Here is a 17,451-nt window from a genome sequence, read left to right as displayed (position 1 = left end):
AACGTGTTCAGTAGAATATATTGAAACTCGCTCCTCTTCTTGTAGTAACAAAACTACATATACTTTAGGTGTTTGCTGTGACAACAAACTCAAGTGTTGAGATAACAAAACAATTTTGATACATCAAACAATCGGATTTGTTAGTTCTATATTAACAATCCAATTGTAAATATAATCCGCTTTCTCTCCATTAAATAGCAGATTATTTTATGTTTCTACTTATACTTTAATTTTATTTATCATCACATATATATTTAAAATTTATTTTTGTAACATTATACGAACCATCATAAATAATCCCAGAATATAAACCGTATATATAATTTTTCATAATATATATCCCAATCGAAAAATCCATTTTTCTCATAAAAAATTCAAATCGAATAAAAATCGTGCTATGAAATAATAATTATTATCATCTTTAAAAAAAAGGATGATCTCATTTGTGTCAGGTAATTTTGCGTTTAGGTAATCCGTCGTCCTTCTGTAAACAGATTATTTACGGGAGAAAGACCCTGAGATTCTGTTTCCCGTCTTGTTCTTGTCTCTTACTCTCTCTCTCTATCTCTCTTTATCTCTCTCACTCTCTTCTATATATATATATATATAGACTCTTGCTTTGGTTCTCTTCAGCGCATAGAAACTATATGCATTGGATTCGCAGGTCAGTGGGTTGTCGCATCGCATCAGTTACTTTCTGTCATCAGGTTCGATTTATCTCGTTCGTCAATCTTTTCGCTGACCTCCCGCCAAGTATCGGATTACCACCATCGTTTCTGACATCGTCATAGTATCCAACTTCATTCCATCCATATATTTCAACATTCATTTCTCAATTGTCTTGCGATCTTCCACTTTTGATTAGTGTCGCTCCACCCTCCATTTTTTTTCCCTCCAATCATATGTTCATATATATATATACAGATAAAATCGCATTATTATTATGCCTCAATATGTGCAAACCGCAAAACATTTCTCTCGGAGATTATCAAAATTTATGTACATATATTTGTGTAGTATTTTCTTTATTTTAAACATTTTTTTTTCTTTTACTAATTTGGGATGTTTACAGAAAATTATAAGATATTAAAATAAGCTGCAATGCTTATTATTTTAATTCAATTTTGCTTATTTTAATACCAAAATGGATTAAAATAAGCAAAATTGTATATTAAAATAATAAGCGTTGCAGCTTATTTGCCTTTTAATTTTCTGTGTTAAAATGTTTACTATGCGTATATGTTAAATTCTAAGTTTTGTGCGCATGCGTTGAATTTGCGTGTGTCAAATCAAAACTGCGCATGCTTCACTCTAAATGGCACAGATTGACATAATGACTGTATCTAAAATGCAACTGCGCTTGCGCCATCATAATTCTCTCATTGGCAAGAAAAAGCGATCTTAAATATGAAATGTTGTTATTATAAGAAAATTGTTAAGAAAACAATGTAAAAGAAGTTTCACTATATATATATAAATGAAAAATATAATCTAAAAATTATGGGAGCTTAGATACCTTTTGTCACGGAGCGTCACATACGTGACGCGCCCTGAAGAAAGGGATCTTCGAAGCAAACGAATTATAGGTTATGTTTACGATAGTTTTACCTTGATTAAAAGTTTCTTTTTGATTTATCTAAATTTAAAATCAGTTTTTATTGTATATTTTGAATGTAATGAAAACTTAAAATATCAATAATTTGTGTATTTTAAGTTTTAAAATTTTGAAACATAACCTATGATTTTTTGCTTTTAAGGTCCCTTTCTACAGAGCGCGTCTTATATACCCAATCAAAAATTTACTACTGGCGCAGTACTGGCGCAGTACTGACAAATACTGGCGCAGTACTGGCACCCAGTATTGGCTCAATATCGGCCCAGTTGTGGTTTGCCAGTACTGGGAGGGCGGTACTGCAACAGTACTGATACAATAAAAATACCAGTACTGGTTCAGTACAGACTGCCCAGTCTCGGCAGCCAATATTAAACCAGTACTGCGCCAATAGTGAACTCTGCACTGAGAAAAATAATAATGTAATGGTAATAAAATAATTTGGTAGAGCACTTTTAGTTAAGATTACAAAAATTTAGTTGACATAACAGTAACGAAAGAAGCAATCAATCGAGAAATTTAGTTGGCTGTACCAAAAATTTCGTTCAAGCTTTTGCGTCTGATAACTGAATAATTTGGTTCTCCAAACCAAACCGTCTGAATGCTCACACAGTAAAAACAAAGTCTTAAACCGTTTACACCTTAAATTCAGCCTCAAAAATAGGCTGAAATCAAGATTTCTTTTTTAGTGTGCAATTGCGCATGCGCTGTTCTCGTAAATATGGCTTATTTCTGTGTTTACGGATGTCACACGTTAACCAGGCTTCGCTCTTCGTGTCGTCCAGTTTTATTCAAGTGTTTTCGGGATATTTATGTGTTTCAGAAATTCGGTAAAAAAGTGCGTGTGTAGTGATGCATATCGAACAATATGATCAAGAAATGGATAAATGTGGGAAATATGTTCGTTCTTCATGTGAAAATCGGACCATCTCATTAGAAAATATTTCAAAATATTAATTTTCTTGATTGAAGTGATAGTTCTATCATTTAATTTACTGAGTGAAAAAATTTTATATAGGAAAATGGTCGGTATTAATTACAAAAACCGTAAGAACTCTTGATCTCTAATGTTTTCAACTGTCAAATGTCACTGTGTTTTGGTGAAAAGAAAATATGCAAATAAAATCTCGAGCACGTCAATTATGATCACGAGAATTATAACAAAAAATTCTTTATTCTCATATTTTATAACATGGCTGTCGAGAGAATAAAGCTTGTTAAAAGAACGGAAGTTTTTCTCCAGCCTGTATACTTTATGAAAATAATTTACACTCACATTGTCACTAGGATTCTTAATGTAGTGGTCAGCGTTCTTGATTTGCGTTGCGTAGTCTGAGGGTTCGATCCCCAGCAGTGTTAGGTTTTTCCGCAATAGAAATTAATTTAAATAGACATAGGGTGGTAGGTAATATAAAGCGAAAAGAATAAAAGAGGATAACAAAAGTGATAAAATTAAGTGAAAAATAAAAAATATAAGTGTGAGCCAAAAAATAATTTGGTTGAGAAAAGAAAAAAATTTTTTTCATTTAACTAAATTTTTTGTTTGCTTAAAAACAATAAGTTAGTTGTGCAAAACAAAAAATTTGGTAGACCGAACAAAATGATTCAACGAAAAAATTTAGTAGCCCGAACCAAACGGATTAGTTGCACATATATCAAATAAAAAATTTGGTTTGGAGAACCAAACTTCAGTAGATGATACCAAACAGTTTTCTCAGTGTGGTATAATACTGAAATTTTTGGTTGGGTATATATATATTTAATAATTTAAAAGAAAATTTTACTATACTTAGATTAGCTAAATGATCTAATATCCTTTATTTAGACAAACATGTAATATAAAATTGAATGAAGCCAGACCGTAATCGTTTTGTTTGGTATATATATAGTAGGGCGACGGGTATTTAAAGCCAGCAATTGCAAAAGCGACACAATGCCTCCTCTTTTAGCTATATATATATGTGTATATATATACGTATACACGTGTGCTCACTCAATGCAAATGGATATAGGCATTTATCGGCAATCCGTTGGCTGGTGCAATCCTCATAATCCGCTTTGCACGCGATATTTCCCATGACGCGAAATCGCCAAAACGAAATCGCGAGGTAACATGCGAACGATACTCTCCCCCTCTCCCTCTCTATTGCCAATGCGTAAAGCCGTACGTGTGCTAAACTGCTCGGAACCGATACGAAACAGATATTTCCATGTTCGTTTTTACAAATTCAGAACGAAGTAAATGGGAAAATAACACTTTTTTTTCTCTCATTTTTTTTTTCGGTAAATATTTCCCAAGGTCGTTTACACATCTTTTTTGTATGTGGCAAAAACATACGAATTATATATAGCGATCTCAGACACAATTCTTATGTTTATTTTTTTATATTATGTTTTTTTTTTTTTAGAAAACTTTACCAAATGTTTGTGTATTCTCTTTCTATTTCTCTAAATCTATATTGGTAAAAATTTTAACTAAATTATAGTGACTTAATTTTTTCTTTGGATTTTAGTAAAATTTAACTATATTTAATAGTGAAACAATTTTTTTAAAACTATTTTTAGTAAATTTTAACTAATTAAAAATTTTTTACTGTGGAATTAGTAAAATTTAACTAATTAAAAAGCAAAAAGTGAATGATTAATTCGCTCTCTAAATCTGAATTAGTAAAAATGTTTACTAATTTAAATTAGTGACTCACTTTTTGCTTTAGAATTAGTTAAATTTTACTAATTGTTAGTAAAAGTTACTAATAATTAGTAAAATTTTACTAATTGAGAAGCAAAAAGTGAGTTACTAATTCAAATTAGTAAACTTTTTTGCTAATTCAGATTTAGAGAGCGAATTAGTTAAAATTTTTACTAATTTAGATTTAGAGAGTTCTTAAAGAAGAATTGGGCGAAGAATCGGAATAAAATTAGTTCAACTGTGCGTACTTTATAAATCTGAATTAGAAGTTTTCTACTAATGAAAAAGTGCGTATTCGTTTACCAATTGAATTAGTAACAGTTTTGACTCATTTTTAGTAAAAAAAAAACTACTAATTTCTAGTAGAAAACTACTAATTCATTAGTAAGTCGTATTTTTTACTATTTCAAATTAGTAAGCCGATTTACTCCATGAATTAGTAGTTTTCTACTAGAATTTAGTAGTTTTTTTAACTAAAAATGAGTCAAAACTGTTACTAATTCAATTGGTAAACGAATACGCACTCTTTCATTAGTAGAAAACTACTAATTCAGATTTAGAAAGTATTTTTGAAAGAAAAAGATTATTTAAATTTTAAAAAAGCTTCGATGAAATTTTAAATAATTTAATTAAAAAATTTTTAAACAATTACAAATTGCATTTAAATGAAAATTAAATAATTTTATGAATAGGAAACGATTTAGGTTACATAACCTAAAAATAATGTTTTTAGGTTATGTTACCTAAGTCAAAAGCGCCTAGTTGACAGTAGGAAGCTACTAATTTATTTTTTAAAGTTTACTAATTGTAATAGTAGTTACTAAATGAATTAGTAGTTTTCTGCTAACAATTAGTCATTTTCTATATTTGCAATAATTTATTTTTTACTAAAAAAATTTGTCATTTTTTACTCAAAATTAGTCATTTTTGACTGAGAATTAGTTAAAACGGTTACTAATTCCTTTAATGAATGAATCGGCACAATTGATTTAAGTGATTAATTCAGATTTTGAAAGTAGAAATTTTCACTATAATTTTTAGTAAAATATTACTATTTGATTTAGTAATATTTTTTCTCTAAAGTTTTAGTAGAAAATGGCTAAAAATTACTAAAAATTACTAAAAATTTTTACTACTTAATGTTAAAATAAAATGTTACTATTTGATTTAGTAATATCTTTTTACTTAAATTTTAGTAGAAAATCGCTAAAAAATTAGTAGAAATTTCCACTATAATTTTTAGTAAAATATTATACTATTTGATTCAGTAATATTTTTATTGTCATAATTTTAGTAATAGTTTTATTACTATAATTTTAGTGGAAAATGACTAAAAAATTACATGGAAAAAACGAAACTAAATTTAAAAATAATATTCTTGACGTCTATTTAAAAATATTTCACATACATTTTATTCTTGAAGTTAGAATATAATATTCTTAAAATAAAAACAAATTCTTAAATTAAGAACAATTTTTTAATTTAACTTCTTTCTTTTTTTTTAGAGTATTTTATTTGATAACTTTTAAAATATAAAATGTATGGGAAATATTCTTAAATAGGCGCCAAGAATATTATTCTTAAATTTAAAATTATGTTTCCTTATGGGATAGTAGATTTTTAGTATAGGTTATAGTAATATTTTTTAAGGTAGCAGTATTTTTCACTACACACGGAAAAAAATTTTCTGTAGAATTTACAGAAACTCCTGCGCCATCTACTGATGTTTCTCCAAATAGAGAAATTTGTAGAATCATTGGCATTAAAATCTGTTAATTCTACAAGTTTGAGCTACAGTTCTTAAAACCTGTTGAGTGACCAAATTATGTATATACTATATGGGGATAATATATATTTGGTAGAGTATTTCTTATAGGTTATATTCTCCTCCGAATACATTAAATTCGCGGAACATTATTGTATAAATTAGTATAACTTCTATGTAAATAAATTCATCCTTCAATAATTTTCTAACAAAAAAAATGAGGAGCAAGTTTTCAAAACTTATGATAAATCCACTTTTTCTTATGTCGAGAAATTGAAACAAACGACTTTTCTCACTTAATCACTACAGTTAATTTTAAAATAAAAAATTTCTAATAATTTATTTCTATAATAATGTTTATATACTTAAGACGTTTCCTTTTTAATTAAACTTTCTTGCCGACACTATGATAATAATAAAAACACTAAATTCGCCTTAACCTCTCGCACTCAATCGTACTCAGCCTTAGTCGAATCACTGCATTGTTTTCGCGCATGCGTTAAATCCTTACAGAAAATATCTGTAGAATTAACAGATTTAGGAACATGTAAAACCTTCAAATCGATGTTAAAGAATTACCAGAAAATTTTTTTCCGTGCAGTTTTAGTAAAAAAAATAACTAAAAATTAGTATAGAAATTTTCACTAATTTAAATTAGTGCGAACGAATTACATTGAAAATATTTAGAGAGACAAATCTAGAACTTAACGAATCAGTGAAGTTTTAACAGATTTTAGAGAGTAAATGATAGTGAATCTAATGATGATAATAATCCAAAAAAAAAAAAAAAAATCCCTTTTATATAAAGCGTGCGACGTGAAGGAATTTCTGTTCCCGCGGGAAACGGACGGTAAATAATAATCGCCCCCACGTGGAGCGACAGAGTTGGTGGTCTTTAATATATATAGTCGTCGGGGCAAATCTCGATGGAAAACAAAGAGGACTATATGTTGGGGAGGAAAAATAAGAGGACGATCCTTAAGTATATATATATATATATATATATATATATATGCGAGGTAAGAAAAGACGCCTTTTTTTGGAGGTGGGGTTAGAGGATTTTGACATCTGGTAAGAGAGCCTCGTTTGCACTCAATTCTACCTTATAGTCATCAGCGGGAGCAAACGTTTCTAGGGGTCGATTCTAACACACACACACACACATTTTTACACTCAAAAATTGCATATATATCTTCTGTTGTTGTTTTTTTTTCCCTCGTTTATTTCATCTTCAAAGTCGAGATTGAGGAAATAACTATAAGCGGCAAAGCTCCCGTTGTGCGCCTGTGGGAACATAGCCAAAATCTCTTTTTGACTTGATTGTCAGCCCTTTTTTTCTGTTCGCGTTTCCAACGCACTTTCTAAAAAAAAAGAAGCCTCGAAAATCTCTTCCGTCGATTGTCTGTAAAAAATTCTTGAAATTTTTTTATTTTCTAAATCTGAATTAGTTATTGGACTATTTCAACTGCGCCGATTGGTTTTATTAAATAAATTATAGTAATCGAAAAATTTCAATGAAAATTTTTCTTTTCTGTTCGAGACTTCGTTTTTTAGTTAGCGATACTAGCGCTCTTGCGGAGAAATTGTTGCAACTCAGGTGAGAGATGAATGGCGGATCACGTTTTGTATGTTTATCAAACGAAAAAGCTGAAATTTCTTCTTCTTTCGTTAGAGATATACTCGAAAATCAGAAACACTTTTTACTCATTAAAATAAAAAACTTTAAATTAACAATCGTTTATACCGAAAACTAATCAACTTTTTTCTAATTTCACTTCAAATTTTCGTTCTGTAATATGATGCCAAGGTTTCTCTTTCACCGTGTATAGTAAAAAAAAAATGAAAGAAAAAGAAAATTAAAACTCCCAACTGCGCTAAGTCGCGTCTATAGACTCGAGAACGAATTGATATATACAATACCAGGATGTGGATATATCGTTCGACGTATTCTGTCGAGGATGATTGAAGACCTCCCGCGGTGTGTATAGAGCACATCGAACTCTTTGAACCCCCTGTAGGCGAGCGGCACCTGCTTAACAGAAAGACTCTTTTGTAGTGTGTTGTATAGTATTCTCCTCATTTTTTTTTTTTTCACTGATATATTTCGACTCTTCTTGAGTTTGATTTTTTGTCAAACCAGAGTCAAATGCAATGCATTGCGTCACTAGACATGTCGATATTATATCCAAAACTATACGCATAAAGAGGGTTCCGTAAACAATAAGCCAGGAACCCTATTTTTGTGAGAATAAGTCATATTGCTTAATTAATATATATATATATATATATATATTACAAAAAGATATCGCTGCCGCAATGCCGCCGCCGCTGTTTCAAGACTCTGAATATAGCTGCAAGTGCCCCCTTTCCCTCACGCCTCTCCTCGCCAAAAATGACCTAAATTTTGAGGTTATGTTCGTTTCAAGACTCTGAATATAGTCGCAATTCCTCCCCCCCCCTCTTTCTCCGAATTTCTCGCCAAAAATGACCTAAATTTTGAGGTTATGTTTGTTTCAAGCCTCTGAATATAGCTGCAAGGGGAGGTGGATTTCCCGCCAAAAATGAGCTGAATTTAGAGGTTATGTTCGTTTCAAGACTCTGAATATAGTCGCCAGTCCTCCCCCCCCCCTCTTTCTCCGAATTTCCCGCCAAAAATGACCTAAATTTTGAGGTTATGTTCGTTTCAAGACTCTGAATATAGTCACAAGTCCTCCCCCCTTCTTTCTCCGAATGTCCTGCCAAAAATGACCTAAATTTTGAGGTTATATTTGATTCAAGCCTCTGAATATAGCTGCAAGGGGAAGTGGATTTCCCGCCAAAAATGACCTAAATTTAGAGGTTATGTTCGTTTCAAGACTCTGAATATAGTCGTAAGTCCTCCTAGTCGTAAGTTCTCCCCTCCTCTTTCTCCGAATTTCCCGCCAAAAATAACTTAAATTTTAAGGTTATGTTTGTTTCAAGCCTTTGAATATAGCCGCAAGTGGAGGTAGATTTCCCGCCAAAAATGATCTGAATTTATAGGTTATGTTCGTTTCAAGACTCTCGTTTCAGGCCCCTCTCCCTTACGTTGAGGGGAGGTGTAGTTTCCGCACAAAATTGACCTAAATTTTAAGGTTATCTTATTTTCGCGGAAAAACAAACATAACCTTAAAATTTAGACCAAAATTTGGCGGAAAACGACCAAAAAAAGAAAAAATCTCAAAATTTAGGTTAAACTTTGAAGGGAAATGCAACCAAAAAACAAACATAACCTTAAATGTATAAATCAAATTTTGTCAAGAAAAGTTAAAAAATTAGATAAATTTTCTTTTAAAAATTAAAAATAATAAAAATTATTATTATAATAAATAATAAATAAAGTATAAAATATTAATAATAGTTTTAAATTCCAGAAATTGGCAAAACATAAACTCAAAATAGGTCATAAGGCCATTTACAAAAACAATAAAAAAAACAGGGGGTTGGCGCGCGTATATTATATTATCTCTGGAAACTTTTGCTATAGTATTTTTTAATATTTCCAAAACAAAATTTGCCAGAAGTAAATTCTGTTGCCGCTAATAGTAAAATTTACTGTAACTCTTGTTAAAATTCTCTAATTTTTTTTTTTTAATAGTTATCAGTGGGACAGATATATAAATTACTACGCCTTATAGGAATTTTAAAGTTTCTCAGTGCAATTAATTATTTAATATTAAAATCTAATTCCCCCTTTTAAAAATATCACATTACAAATATGTTAAAATTAATTTTCTTCTCAAGAATTAATTCATTCGCATTAAACTTATTCCATATATATATCCCTCTGTACAGTAGGCTCGCGCGCACTCAGATTCACTGAAAAGGAATACCGCTTCCTTCTAATAAGTACCCGAGCGTAACTCAATTTCGTCGTTTACAGTCGCCGCAATATGCACTTTATAATACAGAATTTTACCTGAAAATCATATGCAAGATGCGAAATGCAAAATTACATATATATCTATATTTACTTGTTTATACGATAAGAATCGTGTCTTCCTAATCATAATATTAAAGTTTTTTTTTTTTAAATTTCTATTGTTAGAATTAAACGAGCCTTTTTAATGATCGCACCCCATAATTGTATAATGAATCCTTTAGGAAGTTGAATTCATCAGGTAGAAATAATTCGTCATCGTTTCGCGTAGCTTTGTGTAAATTTAATTTTTTTAAGCCGATAATATCCGCGCAAATTTTTTTCTATTATATAGGAGTCTTTTTTTTTCCTTATCTTATATAAGAAAATAAAACTAACAAAATGGGATTATGAGAGAAAAAAATTAATTGCTCGCGAAAAAATTATACGTTATTGAAAAAGTAATAATTCACACTAATTTAAAAGTATCAAATTGATATATACCAAAAATATCAAATTATGATATTTTTGGTATCAATTTGATTTTTTTAAATTAGTGTGTTTTTTTTATTTTTATTTTATTTAAAGGTACACGGAGAAAAAATGGAAAAACGAGTAGAGTAACTTTTACTATAATTATAAAAAGTAAAACCGGAACTGTCCGCAGTTTCTGCGCATAGTTCTATAGTAAGTTTTACTCCAAAAATAGTTAAATTTACTATAATCCGGAACAATTTTTACTATATTTGAGCAGTAAATTTTACTATTTCTGGAGTAAAAATTGCCAGAAATGCGCACCCACTTGAAAAGATTCCCCGGAAAGTGCCCCCTGGAGGTTCTATCAGAATTCCGTCGGAATTCCATCGGAGTTCCAAAAAATTTCCCATGGGATTCCGACGGAATTAGGACTCTAAAAATTTTGAAAAAAAAATTAATCGGAATTCCGTCGGAATCCGATCGGAATCCCATCGAAAATTCTTTGGAACTCCGGTGGAATTCCGACGGAATTACGTTGGAACTTCCAACGGAATTCTGATAGAACCTTCAGGGGGCACTTTCGGGGGAATCTTTCCAAGTGGGCAGAAACAACGGACAGTTCCAGTTTAACTTTTAAAATATATATATATATAGTAAAAGTTACTTTATTCGTTTTTCCATTTTTCTCCGTGTATTTATTTTTTATAAAAGTAAAATTAAAAGTTCAAGTGAAATGGAAATACACATAATCGACCCCCTAGTTGTCTAAAGGATTTAGATTCATGAAACTCGTAGAAACTTTGTTTACAATAAAGGAAGAAGCTTCTGAAGATGGAAACTAATAGAAGACCTTACAAGTTTTGGTTGTTAGTCAAATACTATCTCAAATAACTATATATATATATATATAGATGCGCACTCCGAGAAGTATAAAGGAGGAACGAGGAGAGAATTTGGAAACTGATCATAGTGTCGATTTAATTGATTTGCCAGCACGTTTTCCACCGCTTGACCAGATTTAATTACATCGGTTGATTGACATCAAACTATATACAAATTTTAATTTGATATATAGAAATGAAAGAAATTTTTTTTTAATTTAAATTGTTTAGCCTGTTATTTTGTGCTCACAGCAGGCGACGCTTATATCTATATATAATTTGGGCTTTACCTCTAAAGGTTTTGGGGAACTTAGGGGAATATACATATATATATATATACGTATGTATATGTACAGAGGAACTTATGAAACAGCCTTCCCTATGCTCCTATATACTGTGTGCGGCGGGGGTGAACTCGATATTAAATTTCTGGAATTTTGCGGTGAGCGCGCGTCTATACTATCACACATACTTGTATATAAAGTGTCTATATATATATGTTACCGTTCATATTTCTAGCCAATATCCTATTTGGCAATAAGCTTCAAATATTTAATCTCTATTTAATATATTTATATCAAAGATTTATGTTATTTTAAATTAGGAATTCAATTTCCGATTGAGTTTACAGATATAGCTATATATATATTTTAACAATCAGATATATAAAATTATTAACGAAAATTTTTTAATTTATTATTTTTATAGTGTACTTTAGGGTAATTAAGTGCTCAAATAAAATAATGGAAAAAAAATTATAAAAAGACATATACATTTTTTGACCCTTAATCTGCAACGCTTTTTAAGACATACATATGTAAGTTTTAGATAGTTAGAATTTTCATTTGACAAAATTTTATTACTTAGAATTTATTTTTAGGACAAATTTTCCTTTGTTCGAATAAATATTTGGCAAAAAAAATTTGGGGATAAATTTTAAAACCGATCAATCATAATTTTATATCATTATCTGCGATTAGTCAATTTTAATATTTGCGCACAAATTTTTCTGCCAAATAAAATTAGTTTTGAAATTATTTAGCAGAACATAAAAAAACAAAATGTAAATCCGATTAAAATCAATTTTATTAGCACTATAAATTAGTTTTTACAACATGTACAATAAATAGATTCCTCTATTTTTTAGTCATCGCACTTAAAAAAAGAATTACACTTTTTTTCAAAGCGATTTTTTATACAGAAATAATGAATTTTTGCTCAGAAGGAGCTGGCACTTGATAATTTGCCGTATATGTACTGAATGAAGAACTAAGAGGAATCACATTTCCAGGACTATCCAATTGATATTGAACTTGTGCGAGTGGTTGAATATCAACTTTTGGAGCTAATAATCTTTCAGGTCTTGACACTTCAACTGGAACGGGTGCCGACACTGATACACCAAGTTGTGATGATCCCGGTGTGATTTGTAATTTTTGTAATGGTGCATATGAATAAATTGGTCCACGTAATGGTTCAACATTATCGGCACGAATTTTTGCAAAGTACTTCATTGCTTCAACGTCCTCACGACTTACATAACGAACGCGCTGAAGTCGTCCATCAGGAAGGGCCACAAAGTACTGTCCGGATTTTTTTTGTTGCTCATCAATTTCACCTGTTTCCTCGCCCAATTCATTCACTGAATTCACTGGCTCTGACTGTGTGAAAATATTTGTTTTTTTTTTTTTTTAAATGGAACCAACATATAATTTTTGGAACATAAAAATCATGCATGCGTTGAAAAGAAAAGAAATAATTAATTGACAAAAGAGTGTGTTAATTTCTCAAGAGACGCATATAAACACTGTGTGTCAGGGACTTGAAAAAAAAAATTTGGTACATGACACGCGCTCAAGTGGCAATCGAAAGTTAAGCAACACACGTTCTGAATATTAAAATTGTGTGAGAAGATGAGCGACTAAACGTTACGCAAATAAAGCCAAAAAAAAAGAAAGAAGCATTTGGATTTTAAATTCTCAGAAAACGTTTATAAGTGCGCGGCATAAATTGAGTAAATCCGAAACAAAAGAATTTAACTGTTTTTGGATATAGTTCTAATTTCTGAATGAAGAAAGAAACGTCCTTGCGTGAACGATAATACTGAGTAAAAATAATCCAATGTTGACTCTTACGTAATTTCTCCTCGCAAGGAATACTAATTGCTTATTTTTCTCTGGTATTTATATCAAAATAGAGTCAATGTACTTTAACATTAGAAATAGATTTCTTTTGCAAAAATTAGAATGGTAAATTTTCTTTTTCACTGATTTTAGAATAATTTGCAATATGTTAATTTTTCAAACTTTTAATAGTCACGGAAAGAAGAGTTTGGCTTCGATAACAAAATATTTGGTATTTAAGAAAGTTTTTTGTTGCCTCAAAAATCGGTTGTGACAATCTTTGGTTAACAATTAATATTAGAAAGAAAATGGTTGAGATAACCAAAATTTTGGTTGCTTAACTATACCAACCAAACGTTTTGTTGTCAAAACAAAACCCTATTTTTAGTGTTGTTCAAAATTGTGTCTGATTTTAAAGTTGTGCTTCAGAATTTTGTTTGCTTTTAAGTTGTGCTTCAAAATTGTGTCTGATTTTAAAGTTGTGCTTCAGAATTTTGTTTGCTTTTAAGTTGTGCTTCAAAATTGGGTCTGATTTTAAAGTTGTGCTTCAAAATTTCGTTTGCTTTTAAAGTTGTGCTTCAAAATTGTGTCTGATTTTAAAGTTGTGCTTCAGAATTTTGTTTGCTTTTAAGTTGTGCTTCAAAATTGGGTCTGATTTTAAAGTTGTGCTTCAAAATTTTGTTTCCTTTTAAGTTATGCTTCAAATTTTTGTTTCCTTTTAAGTTGTGCTTCAAAATTGTATCTGATTTTAAAGTTGTGCTTCAAAATTGTGTTCGATTTTAAAGTTGTGCTTCAAAATTGAATCTGATTTTAAAGTTGTGCTTCAAAATTTTGTTTGCTTTTAAGTTGTGCTTCAAAATTGTATCTGATTTTAAACACTGTAAAACGAGAGGTATTAATTTAATACCAACTTTAGGTACTAAATTGGCTTTTGGTTCTATTTTAATACCTAAAATCGGTACTATTTTAGTACCTTCTTTTTACAGTGAAGTTGTGCTTCAAAATTGTGTTCGATTTTAAAGTTGTGCTTCAAAATTGTATCTGATTTTAATGTTGTGCTTCAAAATTTTATTTGCTTGTAAGTTATGCTTGAAAATTGTAACTGATTTTAAAGTTGTGCTTCAAAATTGTATCTGATTTTAAAGTTGTGCTTCAAAATTGTGTCTGATTTTAAAGTTGTGCTTCAAAATTTTGTTTGCTTTTAAGTTGTGCTTCAAAATTGTATCTGATTTTAAAGTTGTGCTTCAAAATTGTGTTTCCTTTTAAGTTGTGCTTCAAAATTGTATTTGATTTTAAAGTTGTGCTTCAAAATTGTGTCAGATTTTAAACTAAAGTAAATAAGAAACTCACCTCCGATTCAGTGAGACCTTTCACAGTAGTTGGTTCATCAAATTCGGTGGTATTTGGATATTCAGTGGTAGTGTATTCGGGAGGACCGTATTTACTTTGAGGAACATTGGTTTGTTTTTGTGCAGCTCTGAATTTTTGCGATGCTTCGAATTGTTGCGATGTATAGGGATTTAGTGGAACCACTGGTGATCCATATTGTTGCTGTGGAGCTGCTGCTGCTGGTCCATATTGAGTTTGAGGTGCCGCCGGATATCTATACTGTTTCTGAGGTGCCGCTGGTGATCCGTACTGATTTTGAGAAACTGAAGGTGGTCCATACTGATTCTGAGAAGGTGCTGCTGAAGGTCCATATTGATTTTCAGGAGCAGAAGGTGGTCCATACTGATTTGAAGGAGCAGCTGAAGGTCCGTACTGATTTTGAGGAGCAGAAGGTGGTCCATACTGATTTGAAGGAGCAGCTGAAGGTCCGTACTGATTTTGAGGAGCAGAAGGTGGTCCATATTGATTTGGAGGAGCCGCTGCTGCAGGTCCGTATTGATTTTGAGGAGCAGAAGGTGGTCCGTACTGATTTTGAGGAGCCGAAGGTGATCCATATTCATTCAGTGATGGTTGAACTTGTCTCTGAGGCAAATTAAAGGCAGGTCCATTAGGTTTCCATCCTGAGGGAGCGTACGGAGCTAATGATGGATCCTGTGTGACTTCTTCTCTCTGTTGTGCAACATAGTATCTTTGCCTGTAGGCCGGTGGCTCAGCGGCGACCAGAACTACCAAAATACTTGAAATCAGGAACGTCTATATTAATGCAGAAATAGAAAAAAAGAATTAATTAGTAAATAACAAAATTCTCAAGTGTAGGATATAAATAAATAAAGGGATTAAAAAATCAGAGGATTAATTAATTGATAGGAGAAAAAAAATTGAGATCAATATAGGAAAGATTTTTTAAAAAAAGAGGAAGAATTTTTGATTACCCTCATATTGTTTAGTTGGTTGTCCTGAAGATACTGATATTTGGGGACCAGTCACGGCTTTTATACACCTCGAATGGAGCGCGCTTTGCATGTTTAAACACCCCGCAACCAACCTGATGCTTCACACGGATGACATTGGCCTCTTAAAAGCAATGAATCCTCTTTGGCAGGCTATTTGCTCATCGTCCGGTCTCTTTACATTCGCTTTTGGCGTTGATTTGACCTTCTGAAAAACCGCATGAAAATTGCCGCAAAGAATATGCTTCCCGGAATATACTTTTTTTCATATAATTCTTTTTCTAACGGTGTCTAATTTTTTTAAAATTGATATTACATAGAACTATATATATATATATATATAAAGGCGAGAGGATAATTTTTATCGATATATAAGTATTTAATCCTTTTTCTATTATAAAAAGCATATTTCCCAACGTAAGTCCATAATCAAGTACTGTTCATTGAATTCAAAATCGATTTTTCCATAAAGAAAGTTTGTCTTCCTCTTGAATGATCAGTCTGATTTTCTTCGCACAAATGAGGATAAATTCTTTTTCCAATAATGGATATATAGTAGGAAGTGCGCAAAAAAAAAAAAAATTAAAGTAAGAGTACAAATATTATAATTTTTTATACAACTTCCTGAAATTGTATTGTCTTGTGCTTATTTCGAAATAAAATTTTTATTCAACATTTTATTTCTTATAATAATTATTTTTTATTTTCTATGAATATATTTACCTAAATTAGAAAATTATGAATATTTATTTCAAAATTTATATATTTATATATATATATATATAGGTATTTATTAAGAATGGATAGATTTTATTAGTATTCTCAAAGAGAAAGTGAATTGTGCAGTCGATTACGTTATTTTAATTTTAGAATCCCCGAGTCATAAATGAGAATGCATTCATACAAATACACACGTTTGAGTACCTCCGAACTCGATTTATATATACTCAATTTACGATTCTCAACGCGTGTCATTGTTCTTGCGACGTAAACGATTCACGTTTAATAAATTCACTTGCTCCCAATCTGACCAGCATCCGAACAACAGAATGTCTATATTTTTTATAAATATATATATATATATAGTTATTTTGTGTCAAGACCAATGAATTTTGAGGTTATGTTTGTCGAACATAGTCTCGAATTCAACGGTCTCCTGACGTATAACCTTCAATTTTGAGATTATGTTTGATCTATGACCTTGAATTTTGAAATTAGGTTTGACCTTTAACATTGAATTTTGAAGTTATGTTTGACCTGGAACCTTGAATTTTGAGGTTATGTTTGACCTATGACCTTGGATTTTTAGGTTATGTTTGACCTGTGATCTTCAATTTAGCGGTTATGTTCGACCAATGACCTTGAATTTTGAAGTTAAGTTTGAATTTTGCGGTTATGCTTGACCTGTGGCTCTGGATTTTGAGGTTATGTTTGTCAAACATAGCCTCGAACCCAGCGGCAATATATACATTTGTTTTTATAAATAGAATTCTGCCGTACAAAACTGAAACAGATAGTTTTTTTTACTTATAGGTTATGTTATTCACTATGTTTCTTTAAAAAAATATACAAAATTATGGAAAATTTGATCCATAGAAGATAGAAATAATTATTTCTATCAAATTGAATTCAAATTTTCCATAATTTTAATCTCTATATTTTTTTTCAGAAGAAAAAACATAGTTGGC

The 17,451-nt window shown here is 30.7% G+C and overlaps 2 protein-coding genes across 4 annotated transcripts in view; one reads left to right on the top strand and one right to left on the bottom strand.

Moving 5' to 3' along the window:
• LOC127284897 (paired box protein Pax-6-like) overlaps positions 1–17,451 on the top strand; it is a 110,697-nt gene that overhangs the window by 72,920 nt on the left and 20,326 nt on the right. The gene's annotated exons all lie outside the window — the stretch shown is intronic.
• On the bottom strand, positions 12,370–15,869 carry LOC127284901 (swi5-dependent recombination DNA repair protein 1 homolog). Its single transcript, XM_051310618.1, has 3 exons — positions 15,746–15,869; positions 14,775–15,566; positions 12,370–12,962 (listed from the first exon to the last, which is right to left on the bottom strand). Exons 1-3 carry the CDS (start codon positions 15,749–15,751, stop codon positions 12,495–12,497), a joined length of 1,266 nt encoding a protein of 421 aa, XP_051166575.1. The 5' UTR covers positions 15,752–15,869; the 3' UTR covers positions 12,370–12,494.

The sequence above is a fragment of the Leptopilina boulardi genome, unplaced genomic scaffold (genome assembly GCF_019393585.1).
Source record: "Leptopilina boulardi isolate dan_hultmark-lab unplaced genomic scaffold, ZJU_Lbou_2.1 LbouV2_327, whole genome shotgun sequence".
In the NCBI taxonomy this organism is placed as follows: Eukaryota; Metazoa; Arthropoda; class Insecta; order Hymenoptera; family Figitidae; genus Leptopilina; species Leptopilina boulardi.
This window is presented reverse-complemented; position numbering and strand designations above follow the sequence as displayed.